The 21,309-nt window shown below is 35.9% G+C and overlaps 3 protein-coding genes across 3 annotated transcripts; 2 read left to right on the top strand and 1 right to left on the bottom strand.

Moving 5' to 3' along the window:
• Nucleotides 1-1,250: 1,250 nt before the first annotated feature.
• Nucleotides 1,251-2,039, top strand: LOC125223351 (protein S40-4-like). Its single transcript, XM_048126466.2, has one exon. The coding sequence runs from the start codon at nt 1,319-1,321 to the stop codon at nt 1,787-1,789; it is 471 nt and encodes a 156-aa protein (XP_047982423.2). The 5' UTR covers nt 1,251-1,318; the 3' UTR covers nt 1,790-2,039.
• Nucleotides 2,040-7,768: 5,729 nt separating this feature from the next.
• Nucleotides 7,769-10,453, bottom strand: LOC125219905 (phenylalanine ammonia-lyase). The gene is made up of 2 exons (XM_048121999.2): nt 9,977-10,453; nt 7,769-9,660 (listed from the first exon to the last, which is right to left on the bottom strand). The coding sequence occupies exons 1-2, from the start codon at nt 10,339-10,341 to the stop codon at nt 7,911-7,913; spliced, it is 2,115 nt and encodes a 704-aa protein (XP_047977956.1). The 5' UTR covers nt 10,342-10,453; the 3' UTR covers nt 7,769-7,910.
• A 2,574-nt stretch (nt 10,454-13,027) lies between these two features.
• LOC125219906 (large ribosomal subunit protein uL3z-like) lies at nt 13,028-13,893 on the top strand. Its single transcript, XM_089063285.1, has 2 exons — nt 13,028-13,437; nt 13,635-13,893. Exons 1-2 carry the CDS (start codon nt 13,037-13,039, stop codon nt 13,891-13,893), a joined length of 660 nt encoding a protein of 219 aa, XP_088919411.1. The 5' UTR covers nt 13,028-13,036.
• The last annotated feature ends 7,416 nt before the right edge of the window (nt 13,894-21,309 follow it).

The following is a 21,309-nucleotide window of genomic DNA, read 5'->3' as shown; positions in this document are numbered from 1 at the left end:
CGCTCGTGGTGGGGGAGTTCCTATTGTACTCCATTTTATAGTAGAAATGAAACTTGTAGATTAGAGAGAGAAACTTGTCAACACAAGTGGTGTGAATGAAATGAAGTTCAACAATCCCTATTTATAGAGTTTTTTTTAAAAAAAACAATAATTTTTTGTCGGACGTCCGACCCCACGCCACAGTGGCAGACATCCGCCCGCTCGTCGGTCGGATATCCGAGCCCATCCGACGGGCGCACGGGACGTCCGTGTCCTACCAGTTTCCTCACTACGACGGACGTTCAGTCGGACTTCCGCGGTCCGCTGTTGGAGATGCTCTAAACAAGAAATAAGAATTAATGGAGTAGTAATTTTGTGCCTAAGTTAAGGATTTTTTTAAAAGAAAATATAAGTTGGAAATAATTGGTTAAGACATAAGTTTGGGACACTAAATGGAAGAGTAAATGTCAATTTCGGTCCTAAACATATGATCAAAAAATGAATTTGGTCCAAAACATTCAATTTTTGAAAACACAGGTTCATAACAAATGAAATCCTTTGTCAGAGTGGTCCTTTTTTGACGGTTCTGTCAAAAAACTAACGGTTATGTCATTGTGCAATTAACGTTGACCGTTAATTTTTTGATGGAACCGTCAACAAAAGGATTACTTTGTCGACATTTTCATTTGTTATGGACCTATTTTTGAATAAGTGAACGTTTTATACTAAATTTGTATTTTGATCATATATTTAGGATCAAAATTGACCCTTACTTCTAAATAGAACGAAGCTATACATTTATGTGAAGATGATAAATTTGAAAAAAGATATTGTTGTATATTATTAAAGTGGCTTAAAGTTTTTTAATCGCTGAGGACAAAACACCAATATTAATCTACATAATGGTGCTTTACATAGTATCACATCAACGTCAATGTAAAGTTTATTCTACTAATACGTATAGCTTATAAGGATACACCTGTCAATTAAACAAAAACCCAAAGAAAATAGAAGGCAATAACAAATTAATATACGTATCCCGTCAACACAAACTTCGTATTGAGTATACGATTTAAGCAACAAACTGCAAAATCCTATCCCAAAAAAACTTACCTTCCAAAAAAACTCAGCATTAAATAATTATTACCATTTGCAATATATTTAATTACAATTCTCTATTGGTAAGAAAAAGAATAGGTAAGGCAGAATTATTGGCATAGCATTGCATAGCTTATCCAAAACAAACATTATATATAGTGGGACTATTACACCCAAACTCATCCCACCTACAATTACAAAGTCTTTTTCAGCAACCATATTTCTCAATTTCTAAACTTCAATGGCAGCAACAAAGAGCCACCGCTACCTCGGCGGCGCAGCCAGGCTCTCCATGTCGGAGTTCGCCGATCAATTCGAATTCGACGAAGCCGACGTCTGGAGCAACAACAGCAACACCGATCAAACGGAGAGCAGAAAATCAATTAATTCCAATCCGCGCCCCTTTAAAAAGCCTCTGCCGAAAGCCGCGGCGGAACGGTCCCCGATCGGAGCGAAATCCCTCCCTGTGAACATTCCTGACTGGTCGAAGATCCTCAGGGGAGAGTACAGGGCACGCGCCGGTGAATGTACGGAGGAGGATGACGAGGATGAGGACGACGACGGAAATTACCAAATGCCCCCTCACGAGTATTTGGCAAGGACGAGAGCTGCGTCGCTGTCAGTTCACGAAGGGATCGGGCGGACTCTCAAGGGCAGGGATTTGAGCAGGGTCAGGAATGCCATTTGGAAACAGACCGGCTTCGAAGATTAGCACCGATTCTCTGAGTTCTGTTTTTTTTTTTTTTTTGTTAGCTTTGATTTCAGAGGATTGCTCCTATTACTACTACTACTACTCATTACGTTAGGGAGGGGGGAATTGAAGATTACCTTTTGGATTTAGGTAAATGGCGACCTTTTTTGTGCCATTAATTCTTCATTTAGGGGTCAAATTTCTTGCTTAGTGTTTTCTCTTTATGTTTTATGTAAAATGTTTATCGGAATAAACTTATCAATCTTGCTAATTTGGCGATTGTTTTGGTCTTGTCATTCATAACTTTGCCTAACGATTGATCAACAGATTGTTGCGTTTATTGTTATTTTAAATGCTGACTTACAACTAAATTTCATGCTTGATTGTAGTTGTAAATTAATAGTACTAAAATGCAATCCCACACAAAACAAAAGTATTAAAAGGTGGATTGATTGCAAATGATTTAAATTAATACGGTTCCTAAAATAAAATTGATTGCAAATTAAAAGGTGGATTTCTTTTTGAAAAAGTCAGTTATTTACATTTTAATATTATGCCAATGGTATAGGTAAGAAAACAACTGGCTAACTGAAACAACCCCTTCAAGTAAAATCCACTCATTTATGAATTCACTTATGTGTCGACATTTGGTTCAATCTTAACTTGTGTGTTTGTATTTCATTCAAATTTGTGCGGGTTTGGTTGTCCATAGCACCCAAAAATGCCACGACACCGTATTCAACTTCCGTATATTCGTCAGATCAAGTATCCCATTTTCCTAAATAATTTATTTATGACTTCTAAATTGTTTTACTTTTAAAATCAGATAAATGATTTGATTATTGATTTATTCTGATTTTGCACCAAACTATTGATTTATTCAGATATATTTCAATGAATTAATGTTACTATTAGTATTACAGTTGTAGACTAATCTTTCTATAAGTGTATGAATATGAAATTGGAGGCCAACCTTTATGTTGGGCTCAGATCTGAACACAACCACAGCTAACTTTAGTGATGTTGGAACTGGGCTGGTGGCCCAATAAACCTACATCACTCATATTTCTTATGTAGATATATAATATCATAATTTTATACATAGCTCATTTTTTTTTACTATAGCTCCCTTAATAAAAATAACAATATTTATGTATAGTGAATTTATTAATTCACCTTATAGTCTCAAATTCAAAATTTTCATTAATTATAAAATGTAACCAGTATAGTCCTAAAATTAGAAAGATGAAAAAAATAAGGTAGAACCACCGCGTGCACAACTCCTACTTTGATTTATATTGCAGGGCAGAGTAAACACCAGACAGAGACTCTTTAGATTTGGCTACCCGGGAGTCGAAGATGAGCTTTGTGTATTGTGTAGAGAAGAACCAGAAACAATTGACCATATCATTTTTAATTGTAGATTTTCCAGTAGCCTATGGTATTTTGGATGCAATTGCTGTAATCTCACCTTTGCATGCCCAAGGACCCAATATTTTGTTTTATTACATGGATAGACACACCGCTCACGAGATTTGATAAGAAAATTTGGAGCTCTCTCTTCTATATGATCTCTTGGTCAATCTGGTGGTTCAAGAATAAAGTAATCTTCGAAAAGATGAAACCAAATTGGGATGTAGAGAAACAAGTACTCCCTCCGTCCCATTGAAGATGACCCACTTTCCTTTTTAGTTTGTCCCAACCAAGAGTACTCATTACCAAAAATGGAAACCCATTTATCTCTACTTTATCCCTCTCTCTTACTTTACTCTCTCCACTCAACATACAAAATAAAGTTGCATAAAATCCCGTGCCGCCCAAGAAAGGGGTCATCTTCCTTGGGACGGAGGGAGTACTTCTTTGGAGGCTTGGATTATGGATTAAAGGATGGTGTCCAAATATTCCTTACTCGCCCGAACAAATATGCGAAGACCTACCTAAAAATTAAAATTAGAAGATGGTTGGGACACAAATGAAGTATACCTGGTGAGTTGTGGCTTTTCATCTTTGGTGTGGATGTTTGGCACTTTGCTAGTAGTTTTTGGTTTGTCGAGAGTTCCTTTTGGGCTGGCTTTGTTTGCGGTGGTTGTAGGTTGTTTGTGTTTGGTATGATATTTTTGCGGCATTTCTTTGCTTTTGGGGAGATTTAGTTTTTTATTTAAGTTTTGTACTCCTTTGCTCACCACGTTGAATGGTTTGAGCCTTTCTTTTTATAAAAAAAAAAACTTGGAATAACCTAAATAAATTCCAATCTGATGGGTCATGGGTACATGTTATTTTGTCTGTTCTTTTAATTTTTGGGATTGTACGATCTTCATATACACATTTTGGAGGCTCTATATTGGCTAAGGTTTTTTATTAGAACATTTAATTTGGGGATATAGGGTAAATTAGCAAATCTAAATAATAATAGGGTGAGAAAAATCGAGGTAAGTGTACAATTACCCTATTCGTATTGTCATCTTATATAAAAAGATTTTGATTTGTTCAACAAATTTAATTCCTTTTTTCAGGGCAATTCTATAACTCTACTCACTAAACGAGATTTAGGTCATCCACATCTTTGTCTCAATATCGTCTAATCCCTTAACTATTCATAGTCCCACTGCACTTTTTACCTCATCTCTTAACTAAGAAACAACATTTGCAACCCTCTATCCTTAACCATCTCATCCTTTAACTATTCATCCAATTTCATTTTTATTTTTATTTTTCAAAAAATTCAATTAATATTTCACTGAAATATTAAATTAATCCTAATAATTTCATAAATTCATTAAAAACTACGGAAATTGGGTTATTTATAGATGAATATAGGAAAAAAAGAAAATTAAAAAATAATAAAAAAAAGTTCCTCAAAAAGAAAGGGACAAAATAAACGATAAATTTTTTTTTTCAAGATGTTTTAGAAAAACAATAATTAAAATCGACGCCACTCGCAGAGTTGGCGAGTGAGCGTCACGACCCAACCGCTGCTCGCCACGTGGCCAACGCGCGTGGCGAGCCAACTCGCTAACATGATCTCGGCGGAGGGATACGGGACGAGACGGAGTGGTCACATCGCTGGCTCGATGCTGTCTCGTCTCGCCGAGACGAGACCGAGACAGCATCGAGCTGCCGCTGCGGATGGCCTTAAAATGTACCGAATATCTATGCTTATCCTTATCCCCAACCATCATCTTAGTTTTGTTCTTTAATTGAGATTCAGCATTGTGGTCGCTGGTCAGAGTTGATAAAATATGTGTTGTTCTTCTATTAACAACATCAATGTTTGGTTAAAATGTTTCGTAGAATTTTTTGGAGGCTTATTATAGGCAATGTTGGTTAATTAGTCGGTTAAATTAACCGATTAAGGTTTACCTTCTAATTACGTATCAAAATCGAAATCAATCTGAAATCAGTAGCCTACTGACCATTTGATTAGTTGGTTAATCGACAAGAACTAATACTACTTGATTATAACTGAATACGTTTGTCAGAGAGTTAAACCCCCCGATATATTGCTTGAAACACAATTATTATAACCAATGAAATACAAATACTATAGCGTATATAACGTTGAGCTATATGTGGATATCTATATTAGTTGAATTCACAGTGACATTTAAACATCTAATTATGTTCTCCCCCACCAGTATTAATAATATTCTGTCTATGTTTGAATCCAAATAGGGAATTAGCCTAATTCAGTAACAATTACTCCTATGATACGTACATTTTCTTTCAATTCGTTTACAAATTTTGGTTGTGGCTTGGGTGATATTACAATAATTATTAGATGAAACGAGCTTCCGTGTATATAGTTAGGCTAAGATTTATAGCCAGAATATAATTATTGGGAATGAGCCTAATGATTAAATCAACAATTAAATAATAGGTTGATTTTAGTTATATCGGTTATGTAGTCAAATTTTGATCATTAACCGATCTTAATCGGTTTAGCCAGCGGATAACCAACTAACCGAGTAATCTCGCTTACTTATATGCATGGTTCTAGACAGGGATTCATTACAGTGCATAAGCAGTGGGGTGATCTGAATAACTGGCTAAATTTAGAGGGTTAGGGTTGAAAACTTATAATCCGATAATATGACAATCCGATTAGCTCGCAATCCAAGTAGGGATAACCCGGTACCTAATGAGCTAACCCAATGGGTTGTAAATGTACAATTATTGTCTATTGTTATGCATGTTTGACACCGTTTGTTAATTTCTATAATATAAATAACTAAAAAAAAACTTCATTAAATATTCATACACGTTAGATTTAATTATTATAATAATAGAAAAATAAATTAAAAAAAATTCAAATATACTTTTTTAATTTCTAAACCATAAATTAAAATTTCTCAAAATATGTTAACATTTTATTTTATTTATACAAATTCTAATGTAGTGTTTAATCAATCATATATGAGTGTAAGCTAAAATTATTATAATTAAATGTTTTACATTATGACTAATTTTTATCATTATGTATTGGATTGATTATATGTTAATGTTATCAATATCAACCCAATTAGCCTGTTGGGCTGGCCCGAAACTGGTATCTTTAGGGTGGGTTGAATATTTATAACCATATATTCCCTCCGTCTATAAAAAATAATCTCATTTGTGAAAAACACGAGTTTTAATGAGAAATTTGTAAAGTAAGACAGAAAAAGCGAAAGTAGGTTAAATAAGAGAGATAGGGATAAAAACTAGGTAAAGTATGAGAGAAGAAAAAGTGGGTAAAATATGAAAGGGAAAATTTTCATTTTTAGAAATGACACTTTTTATGTGGACATCCCAAAATGAAAAAATATAATTATTTTTCGTGGGCGAATGAAGTATAATAAAACTCGATTAACCAGCACCCTATTAGCCCGCAATCCAAATAAAGTTAGCCCAAAACCCTTTGGATTCAATGTGAGCTGATAGTATTTGAATTTGAGGTTCGATTATTTGGCATGCGTGAGATAATCTAATGGTAGAGTGGGTAATACATAAAACCAAAAAATTTGGATTTGAGCCCACTGCGATCTTTAAAATATTTATTTATTTATTCATACATAAAAAAAAAGAGTTTATACTCCATTCTAGAAGGATTCTAGTAAAAGAGTCCCTGATAAAAAGAGCTTAATTGGCGACAGTGGGTAAGGTGAATAGTTGGAAAGTTCAAGCAGCGGCATTCAATCACAATGTGGTCTTAATTAACTACGTCTACTCCAAAGAATTAAATTTATGCGGTCCGCATACTTATATACATAAACCTAGATGGCTAGATTCATTCATTTTGCTTTTTTAGTAACGGTTGCGAACTACCCACGTCTTAACGTGATTAAACTATCGAATCTAAAATATTTAATCAAAACAAAATTTCAAGATGTTGCAACTATCAACAGATTTTGGAGTACCAATTTGTTTACCTCACTATTAATAAAAAAAAGTTCTAGTCTCAACAAGGGTGTGGATGAGATCAGTTAGGTCAATATTAGATTATTACTAATTTTTTTGTTCAACAATACAAATGCAGTGTTGGGAATTTTGATTGAATTTTGGGAGTGATACTAGTATTTATTTTGGGGATTGAGGGTGGATGGGAGTAGCAGGTGGAGGTGAATGGGGATGGGGTTGGTGGTTTTTGTGGAGGTTGTAATCTTAATTTTAATGTGAACATGCTACCAAACAAACCACAATTGAAGAAATTTGACACATAGAAACGACGTGATTTTAAAAAACAAAATAAAAAATAAACAACGTGATGTTGAAGCTCATTCTCACGTCAATCCGCCCTTGGGGTTTGGTGCAAACATTAGTAGCACCAATTTGACATGTCTTTCTTTTTTCTTTTAATTTCATTTACCAGTGTCTAATAAAAAGTGAATTTAGAGTTTCAAACTACGAAAGCGTACACTGTTATTATCCCATGTCTCATTACTCATTAGCCTTTTTGTTTGAGCTAAAAAAAAATGATCTTGTGAAAAGTGATTTAAAAAATATTATGCAGAGCACATAGAGTATTCAAACGTGGGAATCTTCATTCAAATTTTACAAATAAGTGGTGACTCCCCAGCAAACACAGATTAACAAAAAAACAGAGCAAATTAACCACAGAAAAAAAAAAAAAATATAGGAGAAATCAAAAGTAAAAAAAGACAAACTAGCAGATAGGCAGAGGTTCACCATTCCATCCTTGAAGACACTCCAACAACGGATCAATAATGAGGCCATTGCTCAATGCCGTGAACACCTTGTCGCATTCCTCCCCGGGCGATACAGCCTTCTCCCCGGTCAAGAACCCTGCCCCGAGCACCCCCCTTATGAACTTGTACAACGGATACGACCTGCACTCCGCGATCCTGTTGGCCACGGCTGGACTCCCGCTCTCGAGGGCGATCCTCGCGCTCTCCACCTCCTTTGGCAGCAAGGCCTTGAGCTCCTCCTCGAAGGCCTCGATCTTGTGGAAGATCGAGGTGCTCGTGTTCTTCTCCAGCTCCCCGTTCTTGAGGGCGTGATCGACCAGCACCTGCCTCAGCTTCTGCATCAACGGGTAGGTGGCGCTGCAGGGGTCGTCCACGTATGCAAAGACGTACTCGCGGTCGACCACCCGGATCAAGTCTTTCTCGCAGAATCTGGACGGGTGGAGCTCGCCGTTGACGCCCATTGTTAGAGTTCTCTTAGCTACTTGGCTCACTGTGTTCTTCACCGCGTGCTTCAGATTCTCCTCCAAATGCCTCAGATCAACGGCTTGGCATAACGCAACGAGGTAGGTGGATGACATGAGCTTGAGAATGTCCAGAGCTTCAACTGTTTTACGTGAAGAGATCAATCCTAGTGAGTTCACATCCTGGTTGTGCTGCTCGGCGCTCTGGACGTGGTTGGTGACGGGATTGGCGAGGAACTGGAGCTCGGAGCAGTAGGAGGCCATGGCGATTTCGGAGCCCTTGAAGCCGTAGTCGAGGCTGGGGTTGCGGCCGCCGGAGAGGTTGGATGGCAATCCGTTGTTGTAGAAGTCGTTGACGAGCTCAGAGAATTGAGCGAAGAGAAGCTTCCCGATGGAGGCGATGGCGAGCCTGGCGTTGTCCATGGAGACACCGATGGGGGTGCCTTGGAAGTTTCCGCCGTGGAGGGCCTTGTTTCTGGAAACATCGATCAAGGGGTTGTCGTTGACGGAGTTGATCTCCCTCTCGATCATCTTGGTGGCGGTGCGGATGACCTCGATCTGTGGGCCCAGCCACTGGGGCGAGGTCCGGAGGGCGTATCGGTCCTGCTTCGGCTTCTGGAGCGGGTCCTGCTCGTGCAGCTTCTGCGCGGCCTTCACGTAGCCGCTGCCGTCCAGGATGTGCTCCATGATGGCGGCGGCCTCGATCTGCCCCGGGTGGTGCTTCAGCTTGTGGGTCAGGTGGTCGGTGAACTCCGGCTTCCCGTTCATGACTTCGGCGAACACGGCGGACATGACCTCGGAGAGGAGAGCGAGGATGTTGGCGTCGAAGAGGGCGATGGACGCGAGGCCCGATCCCACGGCGGTGCCGTTCACGAGGGCGAGGCCTTCCTTGGGCTGGAGCTCGAAGAAGCCGCCCTTGACGCCGGCAAGCTTGAAGGCTTCCTCGGCGTTGAGGGGCTCGCCGGTGGGGCCCACGGCTTTGGAGTTGGGGCGCCCGGTCAGGAGCCCTGCGATGTAGGAGAGGGGCACGAGGTCGCCGGAGGCCGTGATGGTGCCGCGGAGGGGGAGGCACGGCGTGATGTTCTGGTTCAGGAATTTGGTGATGGCTTCCAGGATTTCGAATCGGATGCCGGAGTAGCCTTGGAGGAGGGTGTTGATCCGGACCAGCATCGCCGCTCTCGTTGCCGTGTGCGGCAGCGTGTGGTTTGATTCCGTCCCGTTTCCGAATATTCCGGCGTTCAAGAACCTGTTTCCATTTTTTAAATCTCATCACATTCCGTTACCGTTACTTACACCTAATTTCAACTTAACTGTGTTCATTTTAAAATTTCCCACCTAATTTCTTTTTAATAATAGTAACAACACGTCTACAGTTTTACTCCTAAAAGACATAACTACTACATTTATTGCACCATCGTTAAGAGTTTACCGAAACAGCCAAACCGAGTGAATTACTAATTTGATCTAAAAAATATTCACAGAACTGAAATCGATAAGAATACATAATTATTTGTCGGCCGCTTGGTACAAAATGACATGCAAAATCAGAAAAATAAAGGTACCTAATGAGCTCCTTCTGAAGAGCGCCGCCCTGCTTAGTCCTCCGGTGTGAGGTGGCACCGAAACCGGTGGTGACACCGTAGCTGTCGGTGCCTTTACCCATGCTCTCCATAACCCAATCACTGCTGGCCTTGACACCGGCCCTGGCCGACTCCGCCAGCTCCACCGCCACCGCATTATCCTTGGCCGCGATCGCCGCCACCTGAGATATCGTGAGCGTCTCCCCGCCGAGCTTCACCAGCGGCTTCCTAAACTCCTCCACCATCCGCTTCACCTCATCGAGGTGGCTCCCCTTCAGCGACTCCGCCGCCGCAGCCCAATTCAAGGGATCGCTCTGCTTCACGCAGAAATCATTCTCCGACGCCATTTAATTGATATGTTAGATTGAATAAAGTCGGAGGAAGGAAGGAGCAGAGATGGAGAGGTTTTTTTGGCTAATTAAGATGTGTGTTTGAAAGGGAGTTTTATAGGTATATATGCATTGGGGTTAAGTAAGTTATGTGGTTTTAAATAGAGAATGGTGGAGGTGTGTGTTTAGATTTTGGTAGGTGAGCAATATGAGGGGGGTTTGTTGAGGATGGATCTCGGCCGTTGATCGTATCTCATCAACGCTCCAGATTGACGAGATGTGGGTGAGGACGATTTTCTAATCTGTCCGAAAGCTTGCGGGGTTGGTGGCAAAATGGGATTAACAAGTTGGGGGAGTTAGTTACAACTAGTTTTCTTTCCAGCCATTTTGCTCTTTCTACACCACTTAGCTAAACTCTATATATTTTTTTAAATTTTGATAATAAATACCTAGTATTACTTAAGTGATCAATTGCGCCCATTATAAATAATTAATATAAATGTTTAGCTTAAAAAGGCTGACTTTATGAATTTTAATTTTTTATACGCGCAGATAATAAGTAATGACGAGGTTTGGGCATTTTAATGCCTATAAATCATGCATTAACGATTCTAGAATTGTAACTAACATACTACTACTACATCTTTATTTTCATTATTAAAATTATTTCAGCGGCCAGTGCTCCCTTGGTCCCCATTTAAACCTCCGGACCTAATATATATATGTTTAGCCAAAAAAAAGCCTAACTTTTAAAAAATTTACTAATATTTTCAGACGTCAATAATGAGTAATAAACGAGGGTTAGGCATTTTAGTGTATGCTGAACGAAAACTATCAATCACACACAAAGGATAATAGGATTTTAAACTAACATATTTATATTTTTAATGGACACAATGTGCATGATCAAAATTGAAAACGAGTCAAATCTAAGCCTTAAAAATACGCAAAATCTGTGTTTATCATTTATATGATTAAAACCTGATATTACATGATTGAACACTTGATTAACATGATTTAAACCTAATTTACTCAGTCTAACGAATAAAACTAAAGTACTACTATATTTTTTTTAAAGAATAAAAATAATTATAATAATTATATTATACATATATATATATATACATATATATATATATATATATATATACATATATATATATAGGGTCTTGTTAGGTTGAGATTATTTACCTTAATTGAGAAATGAGATGCAATATGAGCCACTAATCCATAAGATTCATGTAATGTCAACAGATAACACATTATGTCAAAAAAGGGGGTATAATTGTAATTTCATTAATAAAAGGCAGAAAACATAAAATTATATTTCAAACCATTTTCTAAAATCTTCTCTAAAACTATCGCTAAAAACCTGCAAATCTTCATACAAATCTTCATAAAATCGAAGACCTTCAAAATCGAAGACCTGCAAATCTCGCTGAAAATCTGCTGATCTTCAAATTTCAATTCATAGACCTTCAAAATCGAAGAGCAAAATCGAACAGTTTTGTGCAATGACGATAGAAAAGCAAAATCGAAGACAATCGGCTGAAGCAACGATTGTAGCTAAATCGGCTGAAGCAACGATCGAAGAGAATCGACATTCCAAATCGGCGGTGGTTGAAGCGACTTCTTCAGGTTGATGAATTTTCAAAATCGGCATTCAAAATCGTCGTTCATCCGAAAATTGAAGAATTTTTGAACAACAGACGACTAATTCGATGGAGTTTGGTTGAATCTGAAGTTTTTAGGTTGATTTTATCGACTTCGATTCTGTTTTTATGCTTTATTTGTTGTTGCCCAGTCAAATTTGTTCCTAATCAGTTTTTTTTTTTTTTTTTTTTTTTTTTTTTTTTTTTTTTTTTTTTTTTTTCTGCTTTTTCATTTTTAGGTTCGAGTACGCTTCATAATCAAAGCCTAAGGTGTTATCTGATGGATTCTTCATCTTATTCAGAGTCGGCGTCGATGAATGTTGAAGGTATTTTGGTTTGATTTTCATTATCATGACTTTTTTGTACTTTGTTGGTGAATTATACTCTGTTGACATAAATGCAGATTTGCTGACATTCTATGTTTATTGATATCATGTATACTCTCTGTTGCTATCATGATAATTTCTTGTTCACATAACTGCAAATCTGTTGATATTTGAATTGATGTGCATTCCTACTGACTTCTAATTTGTTTGTCATTCCAGTGGTAGACATGTTCTATTATATTACAGCGATTTTGTGTTGAACTAGGCTAAAGTTTTATTGAAAGCACGAAATGTGAATATTCTGTATTGAAATATTTATTGCAGAACTTCACAAGAAGGAGACATGTGAAGCTGTCACCATGATTGAAACACCACCTATGGTAATTGTTGGTATCGTTGGGTATGTGAAGACTCCTCGTGGTCTTCGCTGCCTAAATACAGTTTGGGCTCAGCACTTGAGTGAGGAGGTAAAGAGAAGGTTCTACTAGAATTGGTGCAAGTCAAAGAAGAAGGCATTTTCCAAATACTCGAAGAAGCTGGAGACTAACGAGGGGAAGAAAGACACCCAGGCACAGCTGGAGAAATTGAAGAAATATTCTTGCGTCATTCGTGTCCTGGCTCACACTAAGGTATAAACTAATTTCCTTTTTTTGAAATTTTATCACTAATTATTTTTTTTCATCAAATTTGACTATAAGTTTAAAGTTTTCTATTGCTATTGTACAGATAAGAAAAATGAAGGGATTGAAGCAAAAGAAGGCACACATGATGGAGATACAAGTGAATGGTGGGACTATAGCACAAAAGGTTGATTTTGCATATGGTTTCTTTGAGAAACAGGTCCCCATTGATGCTGTTTTCCAGATGGATGAGATGATTGACATTATTGGTGTCACAAAGGGTAAAGGGTATGAAGGTGTGGTTACACGTTGGGGAGTCACCCGGCTTCCCGGCAAGACCCACAGGGGACTTCGTAAGATCGTCTGTATTGGTGCAAGGCATCCTGCTAGAGTTTCCTTCACTGTTGCTAGGGCTGGACATAATGGATACCAACATCGAACTGAACTGAACAAGAAAATCTATAAGCTTGGCAAGGTTGGGAAAGAAGAACACACATCCTCTACTGAGTTTGACAGGTTCCAACACTAGCATCTTTGCAATTTGCATTATATATACTTCCATCTGTCAATTCTTTCAATTGAAATTGATCATATCAGTTTAAACAAATAACGATTTGTTAGTTTGTAAATGAACAGATCCAAGTACAATCTAATGTATGGAAATACTATGTTTTTCTTGTTTATCTAATGACTTGTATGTTGATTGATTGCAGGACTGAGAAAGATATTACACCAATAGGTGGATTCCCTCACTATGGTGAAGTAAAGGATGATTACTTGATGATCAAATGCGGGTGTGTGGGTCCTACGAAAAGTGTTGTAACTCTTCGTCAATCTCTCCTCAAACAGACATCTCGTGTTGCCCTCGAGGAGATTAAGCTGAAGTTTGTGGATACCTCATCCAAGTTTGGACATGGATGTTTCCAGACCACTGAGGAGAAGCTGAAGTATTATGGTCGGGTCAAGGCATAAATTATTTACTGAAAAGTAATTACATTATTTGGCATCTAATGGCCGGCTCATTTTTGCACTAGTCTTGAACAACTTAGTTTTTTCTCAACTTGTTTTTCGTGATAATTTGTGGGAGTTACATTGTTGTATTGAGTTGTAATCTTCTGATTGATTTTTCATTCATTCCAATTGTTTTTTTAACCCAATTGTCTCGTAGATTTTTCAACTTTGCATGCTGTGGCACATGACATAAAGAAATAAGGCAGCAGGAATGAGTTAAGTTGGGCTGGAAGCAAATGTCATTGAATCATATCAACTTTACATAAGAATACAAAATTTTCAAATATCAAATTATTACAAAATAGTCAAAAGCCCCTGCTGTTGTGTTTGTGGGTGGAGGAAGGGGTTATGAATAGGGTTGAGAGTCCATGGTAGGGTTGCAGATTCACTGGAGAAGCTAATGGCTTGTATGTGCAGTTGACATGACTTGTATGTGCAGTTGATACGATATGGCTTGTACGTGTAGTTGACATGGTTTGAAAGTGTAGTTGACATGGCTTATAATTGTTGTTGACATGGCTTGTACGTGTAGTTGACATGGCTTGAAAGTGCAGTCGACATGACTTATAATTGTTGACATGGCTTGTACGTGTAGTTGATATGGCTTGTACGTGTAGTTGATATGACTTGTACGTCTAGCTGACATATTATATACCATAGTTGACATGACTTGTATGTGGAGTTGAGACGATATGTACTGTAGTTGACATGACTTATATGTGCAGTTGACATGATATGGCTTGTACGTGCAGTTGACATGGCTTGTATATGTAGTTGACATGACTTATAATTGTTGTTGACATGGCTTGTACGTGTAGTTGACATGAGTTGTACGTATAGTTGACATAGTTTGAAAGTGTAGTTGACATGACTTGTATTAAAATAACACTTATAATTCACATTTTAATACGGAGAATATCAAATGTCAACAACTCGTATTAAAATGTCAACAACTAAAAAATAAAACTTATAATTTACATATCAATACCGAGAATATTAAATGTCAACAACTCGTATTAAAATATCAACAACTAAAAAATAACACTTATAATCCACATTTTAATACCGAGAATATCAAATGTCAACAGCTTGTATTAAAATGTCAACAACTAAAATATAACACTTATAAATAGCCAGAATATAAAATATCAACCGCTTGTATTAAAATGTCAACAACTAAAAAATAACAGTTATAAATAGCCAAAATATCAAATGTCAACAGCTCGTATTAAAATGTCAACAACTAAAAACTAACACTTATAATTTCATATCAATAGCCAGAATATCAAATGTCAACAACTTTATTAAAATGTCAACAACTAACAAATAACACTTATAACATATCAATAGTCAGAATATCAAATGTCAACAGCTCGTATTATAATATCAACAACTAAAAAATAACACTTATAATTACATATCAATAGCCAGAATATCAAATGTCAACAACTCTATTAAAATGTCAACAACTAACAAATAGCACTTATAATTCACATATCAATAGCCAGAATATTAAATGTTAACAACTAAAAAATAACACTTATAATTCACATATCAATAGCCAGAATATCAAATATCAACATCTCGTATTAAAATGTCAACAACTAAAATATAACACTTATAATTCACATATCAATAGGCAGAATATCAAATGTCAACAACTCTTATTAAAATGTCAACAACTAAAATAACACTTATAATTCATATATCACTAGCCAGAATATCAAATGTCAATAGTTTATAGCAAAATGTCAACAGCTTTCACCGACGACGACTTCTATTGGCGTGCAATCAAGAAACTGCAATTAGAGTTGAAAGACTAAACAAAACTGAACAATGTTTGTATAAAATAAACCTTGTTTGGCTACCAACAATGGTCAGTAAAGCACCACTAATTAACAAACAGAATCATCATCTACTCTACCCATACCCTCAGAATCTGTAGCTTGTTCGAAAACGCAATCGCCACCCAATCTGGCTGCGAAGACGACCACTGCAGCTGCTCAATCTCTGCCTCGGCAGTGTACGCCACAATCGGGACCAATCCGTCCTCCACCGGCTGCCCCATCGACAAGAGGTCCTAAATCAAAGCCTGCGAATCATCTCCCACCGTGCAAATGTGGCACCTGATGCCGCTGCAGCTCCACCACCAGCAGCGTTGGGAAGATTCGAATTGAACCGAATATGAAGTGTACTCCTACGAATTGAACCTTCACCCATAGGCAAACGCAACAAGATTTCTCGAAATCTGAACAACTACATAAAAAATTCAATTCAGCCAAACAAAAATTAATAAACAAAAAAGAAATTTGCAGAAAGATCAAAGCAACAACAACTGGTATATCCAAACGAATAAAGAAGCCTCAGATGTAGGAAATTTATGCAGAAACAAAACCTCTCTTTACTGTAGAAGTATTCAATTGAAAACATAGGATACCTTGAACACTCAAAATCAGTGAGACAAGTCTGAAATTGAGAACAACTGTTGCTGATGAAATTGAGATATAGTTAGAAGGATTAAGTTGCTTCTAATCATGAAGATCATCAACACCACATTATCATCATGGTAATTGATTGAATTAAATAATTAATTAAACTCCTAATTCATCGATTTGAGATTCAATTTACCACAAGAGTTTTTCCTCTCTAGATCGGAGATGACAACAGCACGATCGAGTGGGCGATGGTGGAGCTCCTCCGCCACCCGGTGGCGAAGGACGAGCTCCGCCGCGTCGTCGGAGAAGGAAACGGATTCGAGGAAGCGCGGATCGACGATTTGTCGTACCTGCAGGCGGTGGTGAAGGAGACGTTGCGGCGGAGAAGGAGCCAGCCTCGGTTTCATCGTCGGAAGAATCGATCAGGCCAGAGCAGGTGAAGAAGCGGCCGATTGCGTACAGATAGGCGGAGAAGAAGCGAAGATTATTTTTTCATGAATTAACGAAAAGGAGAAACTGAGATATGAAGACGAGGCTGGTGAACGAGAGCAGTGTTTGACGGCGATCAGCAGCAGCGATATGGCGGCGGCAATCGCCATTGTCGTCGGCGAAATTGGAGGGATGAAGATGAAGATGGAGGGCGATTGGTGGTAGCGATTTGGAAAAAAATGAATTTTGAGAAGAGGAGAGATGGATGTGAATTACAATTATGCCCTTTCATATTAAATTAATCTAAAAATATTTATTGTGTGGCAAAATCTGGACCACTCATTTAATAAAAATGAGTGGCTGATATTGCATCTCATTTCTCAATTAGCCTAAATAATCTCAATTGATCACAATCTTATATATATATATATATATATCCTATATATATATATAGGGATGTATTCAAATACTTTTCATATCTTTTGTCCTTTTTCCTTCTTAATCCTAGCCCCACGATTTTGTCATCTGACGGTTAGATTAATGCCACGTGTCATTTAATAATGCACATTTTCATTCTAATAATGCACAGCGGCTAATAATGCAACATTATAGACTAATAATGCATTGATCACAACCATCCGATTCAAGGATCCAAGGGCTGAGATTAAGAAGGAAATAGGACACTTAGGGTGCAAAGGAGCCTAACGCACCCCTATATATATATATGGCTTGTTAGGTTGTGATTATTTAGCTAAATTGAGAAATGAGATGCAATATGGGCCACTCATCCAGAATATTTGTGAAATGTCAACAGCATGTAGTTTATGTCAACAGAGGGGCATAATTGTAATTTTTTTTTTTTTTTATTTTTTAATCTTTTTTTAATTTAATTATTTTTTAATTTTTTAATTTTTTAAATTTTTAAAAATTTTTTTTTTAATATTTTTTAAATTCTTTTTTTCGTTTTTTCTATTATTATTTTTAAAATTTTTTTTTTCAACTATATATACAATTCATGTCAAGTACACATCAAATGTCAACAACTTTATTCAATAAATACTATTTGACATGAATTGTACATGTAGTTGACATTATAGTGTGTAGTTAACATGAATTGTATATGTAGTTGACATGGATTGTACACATAGTTGACATTATATGTGTGTAGTTGACATGAATTGTGTGTGTGGTTGACATGGATTGTACACATAATTGACATTATATGTGTGTAGTTGACATGAATTGTATATGTAGTTGAAAAAAAAAAAAAAAAAAAAAACGAATTTTTTTTAAAAAAAAAATTAAAAAAAAATTAAAAAATAATTTAATTTTTTTTTAAAAAAATTAATAAAAAATTTAAATTAAAATTAAAAAAAATATTTACTGAATAAAATTTACCATGATATTACCATTCTGCCCTTTCATAATTAATTAATCTAACGATATTTTCCATGTGGAAAAATCTGCTTTTAATAAAAATGAGTGGCTGATATTGCATCTCATTTCTCAATTAGAATAAAAAATCTCAATTGATCACAATCCTATATATATATATATATATATATATATATTAATGGGTTATAACTTTTAGCCAAAATCTCAATTAGAATAAAAAATCTCAATTTAGCCAAAAAAAGCCTAACTTTTAAAAATTTAAATAATATTTTCAGACGTCAATAATGAGTAATAACGAGGGTTAGGCATTTTAGTGTATGCTGAACAAAAATTATCAATCACACACAAAGGATAATAGGATTTTAAACTAACATATTTATATTTTGATAATGGACATAATATGCATGATTAAAATTGAAAACGACCCAAATCTAAGCCTTAAAAATATGCAAAATCTGTGTTTATCATTTATACGATTAAAACCTGATATTACATGATTGAACACTTGATTAACATGATTTAAACCTAATTTACTCAGTCTAACGAATAAAACTAATGTACTACTATATTATTTTTAAAGAAGAAAAATAATTATAATAATTATATTATATACATATTTTAATGAGTTATCTAAACTCAACTCAGACTCAAACTCTAATTTTTCAATTTTGATAATAAATATTACTTCAGTGATCAAGTGCGCCCATTATAAGTAATTAATGTAAATATTTTGCCTAAAAAGGCTGACTTTATGAATTTTAATTTTTTATACACGTAGATAATAAGTAATGACGAGGTTTGGGCCTTTTAATGCCTATTAATCATGCATTAACGATTCTTGAATTGTAACTAACATACTTCTACATCTTTATTTTTATTATTAAAATTATTTCAGGGGTCAGTGCTCCCTTGTTCCCATTTTAATCTCCGGGCCTAATGTATATATGTTTCGCTATAAAAAGCCTAACTTTTTAAATTTTACTAATATTTTCAGACGTCAATAATGAGTAATAAACGAGGGTTAGGCATTTTAGTGTATGGTGAACGAAAACTATAATCACACACACATGATTATAGGATTTTAAACTAACACATTTATAGTTTTGATAAAAGACATAATGTGCATGAATAAAATTATAAACGAGCCAAATCTAAGTCTTAAAATTATGCAAAATCTGTGTTCATCATTTATATGATTAAAATCTGATATTATAGAATTAAACACTTGATTTACATAACTTAAACCTAATTTACACATTCTAACGAATAAAACTAAAGTACTGGTACTATATATTTCTTTAAAAGAATAAAAATAATTATAATAATTATATATATTTTTTAATGAATTATCTAAATTCAACTCAAACTCAAACTCTATTTTTTCAATTTTGATAATAAATATTACTTTAGTGATCAAGTGCGCCCATTATAAGTAATTAATATAAATGTTTAGCCTAAAAAGGTTGACTTTATGAATTTTAATTTTTTTGTGCACGTAAATAATAAGTAATAACGAGGTTTGGGGCCTTTTAATGCCTATTAATCATGCATTAACGATTCTAGAATTGTAACTAACATACTACTACATTTTTATTTTCATTATTGAAATTATTTCAAGGGTGAGTGCTCTCGTGGTTCCCATTTAAACCTCCGGACCTAATGCATATATGTTTAGCCAAAAAAAGCCTAACTTTTAAAAATTTAAATAATATTTTCAGACGTCAATAATGAGTAATAACGAGGGTTAGGCATTTTAGTGTATGCTGAACAAAAATTATCAATCACACACAAAGGATAATAGGATTTTAAACTAACATATTTATAGTTTTGATAATGGACATAATATGCATGATTAAAATTGAAAACGACCTAAATCTAAGCCTTAAAAATATGCAAAATTTGTGTTTATCATTTATACGATTAAAACCTGATATTACATGATTGAACACTTGATTAACAAGATTTAAACCTAATTTACTCAGTCTAACGAATAAAACTAAAGTACTACTATATTTTTTTTAAAGAATAAAAATAATTATAATAAATTATATATATATATATATAGGGGTGTATTCAGATTAAAACCATAATGTATATTAAAACATCAAACCATGTAAATAATGTACATTATACACACTAATAATGTACATTTTATTCATGTATAATGTACTGTTCTAAATATTGAACACACTAATAATGTACATTTACATTATATGAATTCTGTACATTATGCTGACAGTACATTATACATGAATAAAATGTATATATATATATATATAGGGATGTATTCAAATCCTTTTCATATCTTTTGTCCTTTTTCCTTCTTAATCCTAGCCCCACGATTTTGTCATCTGACGGTTAGATTAATGCCACGTGTCATTTAATAATGCACATTTTCATTCTAATAATGCACAGCGGCTAATAATGCAACATTATAGACTAATAATGCACATTTGCATTCTAATAATGCACAACGGCTAGTAATGCAACATTATAGACTAATAATGCATTGATCACAGCCATCCAATTCAAGGATCCAAGGGCTGAGATTAAGAAGGAAATAGGACACTTAGGCTGCAAAGGAGCCTAATGCACCCCTATATATATATATATATATATATATATAGGGGTGCACTAGGTTGCCACTATAGTTAAAATAACATCATACCACCAATATCCACCCTTAGATCCAGAAATTTAACGATCAAGATTTAATTTCGTGAACAGAATTGAGATTGCTGTCTAGTGTATACCGAATTGCTGTCGGGGGCATCTTAGTCATTTCAAACCGATTCAAATTAGGGTTACCCCCAAAAATACTGTCATTCTCCAAATTCGCCCCTCTCTCTCTCTCTCCCTGACTCTTCTCTCTCTCTCCCCGACTCTCCAAAATCTCCGATTCTCCAAAATCTCGCCGATCCTCCACCTCTAGATCCCGCCGCCTCCAACTCTAAATCCCTTCGCCTCCGCCTTTAAATCCCGCCGCCTCCGCCTCTACACCGTGTAACTTCAATTTCCAGCCACAACTACACCGTGAATCGCGTGATTTAGGGCTGATTTCTGGAATTCCGAACGCCTACAACAAGTAATCGGTGAAAACAGTTCACAAGGTATGTTA

This window comes from Salvia hispanica, chromosome 1 (genome assembly GCF_029641045.1).
Source record: "Salvia hispanica isolate PSC_SH4W2 chromosome 1, Shi_PSC_v1, whole genome shotgun sequence".
Taxonomy (NCBI): Eukaryota; Viridiplantae; Streptophyta; class Magnoliopsida; order Lamiales; family Lamiaceae; genus Salvia; species Salvia hispanica.
The sequence above is the reverse complement of the archived record's forward strand: the minus strand, read 5'-3'. Positions and strand labels throughout refer to the sequence as shown.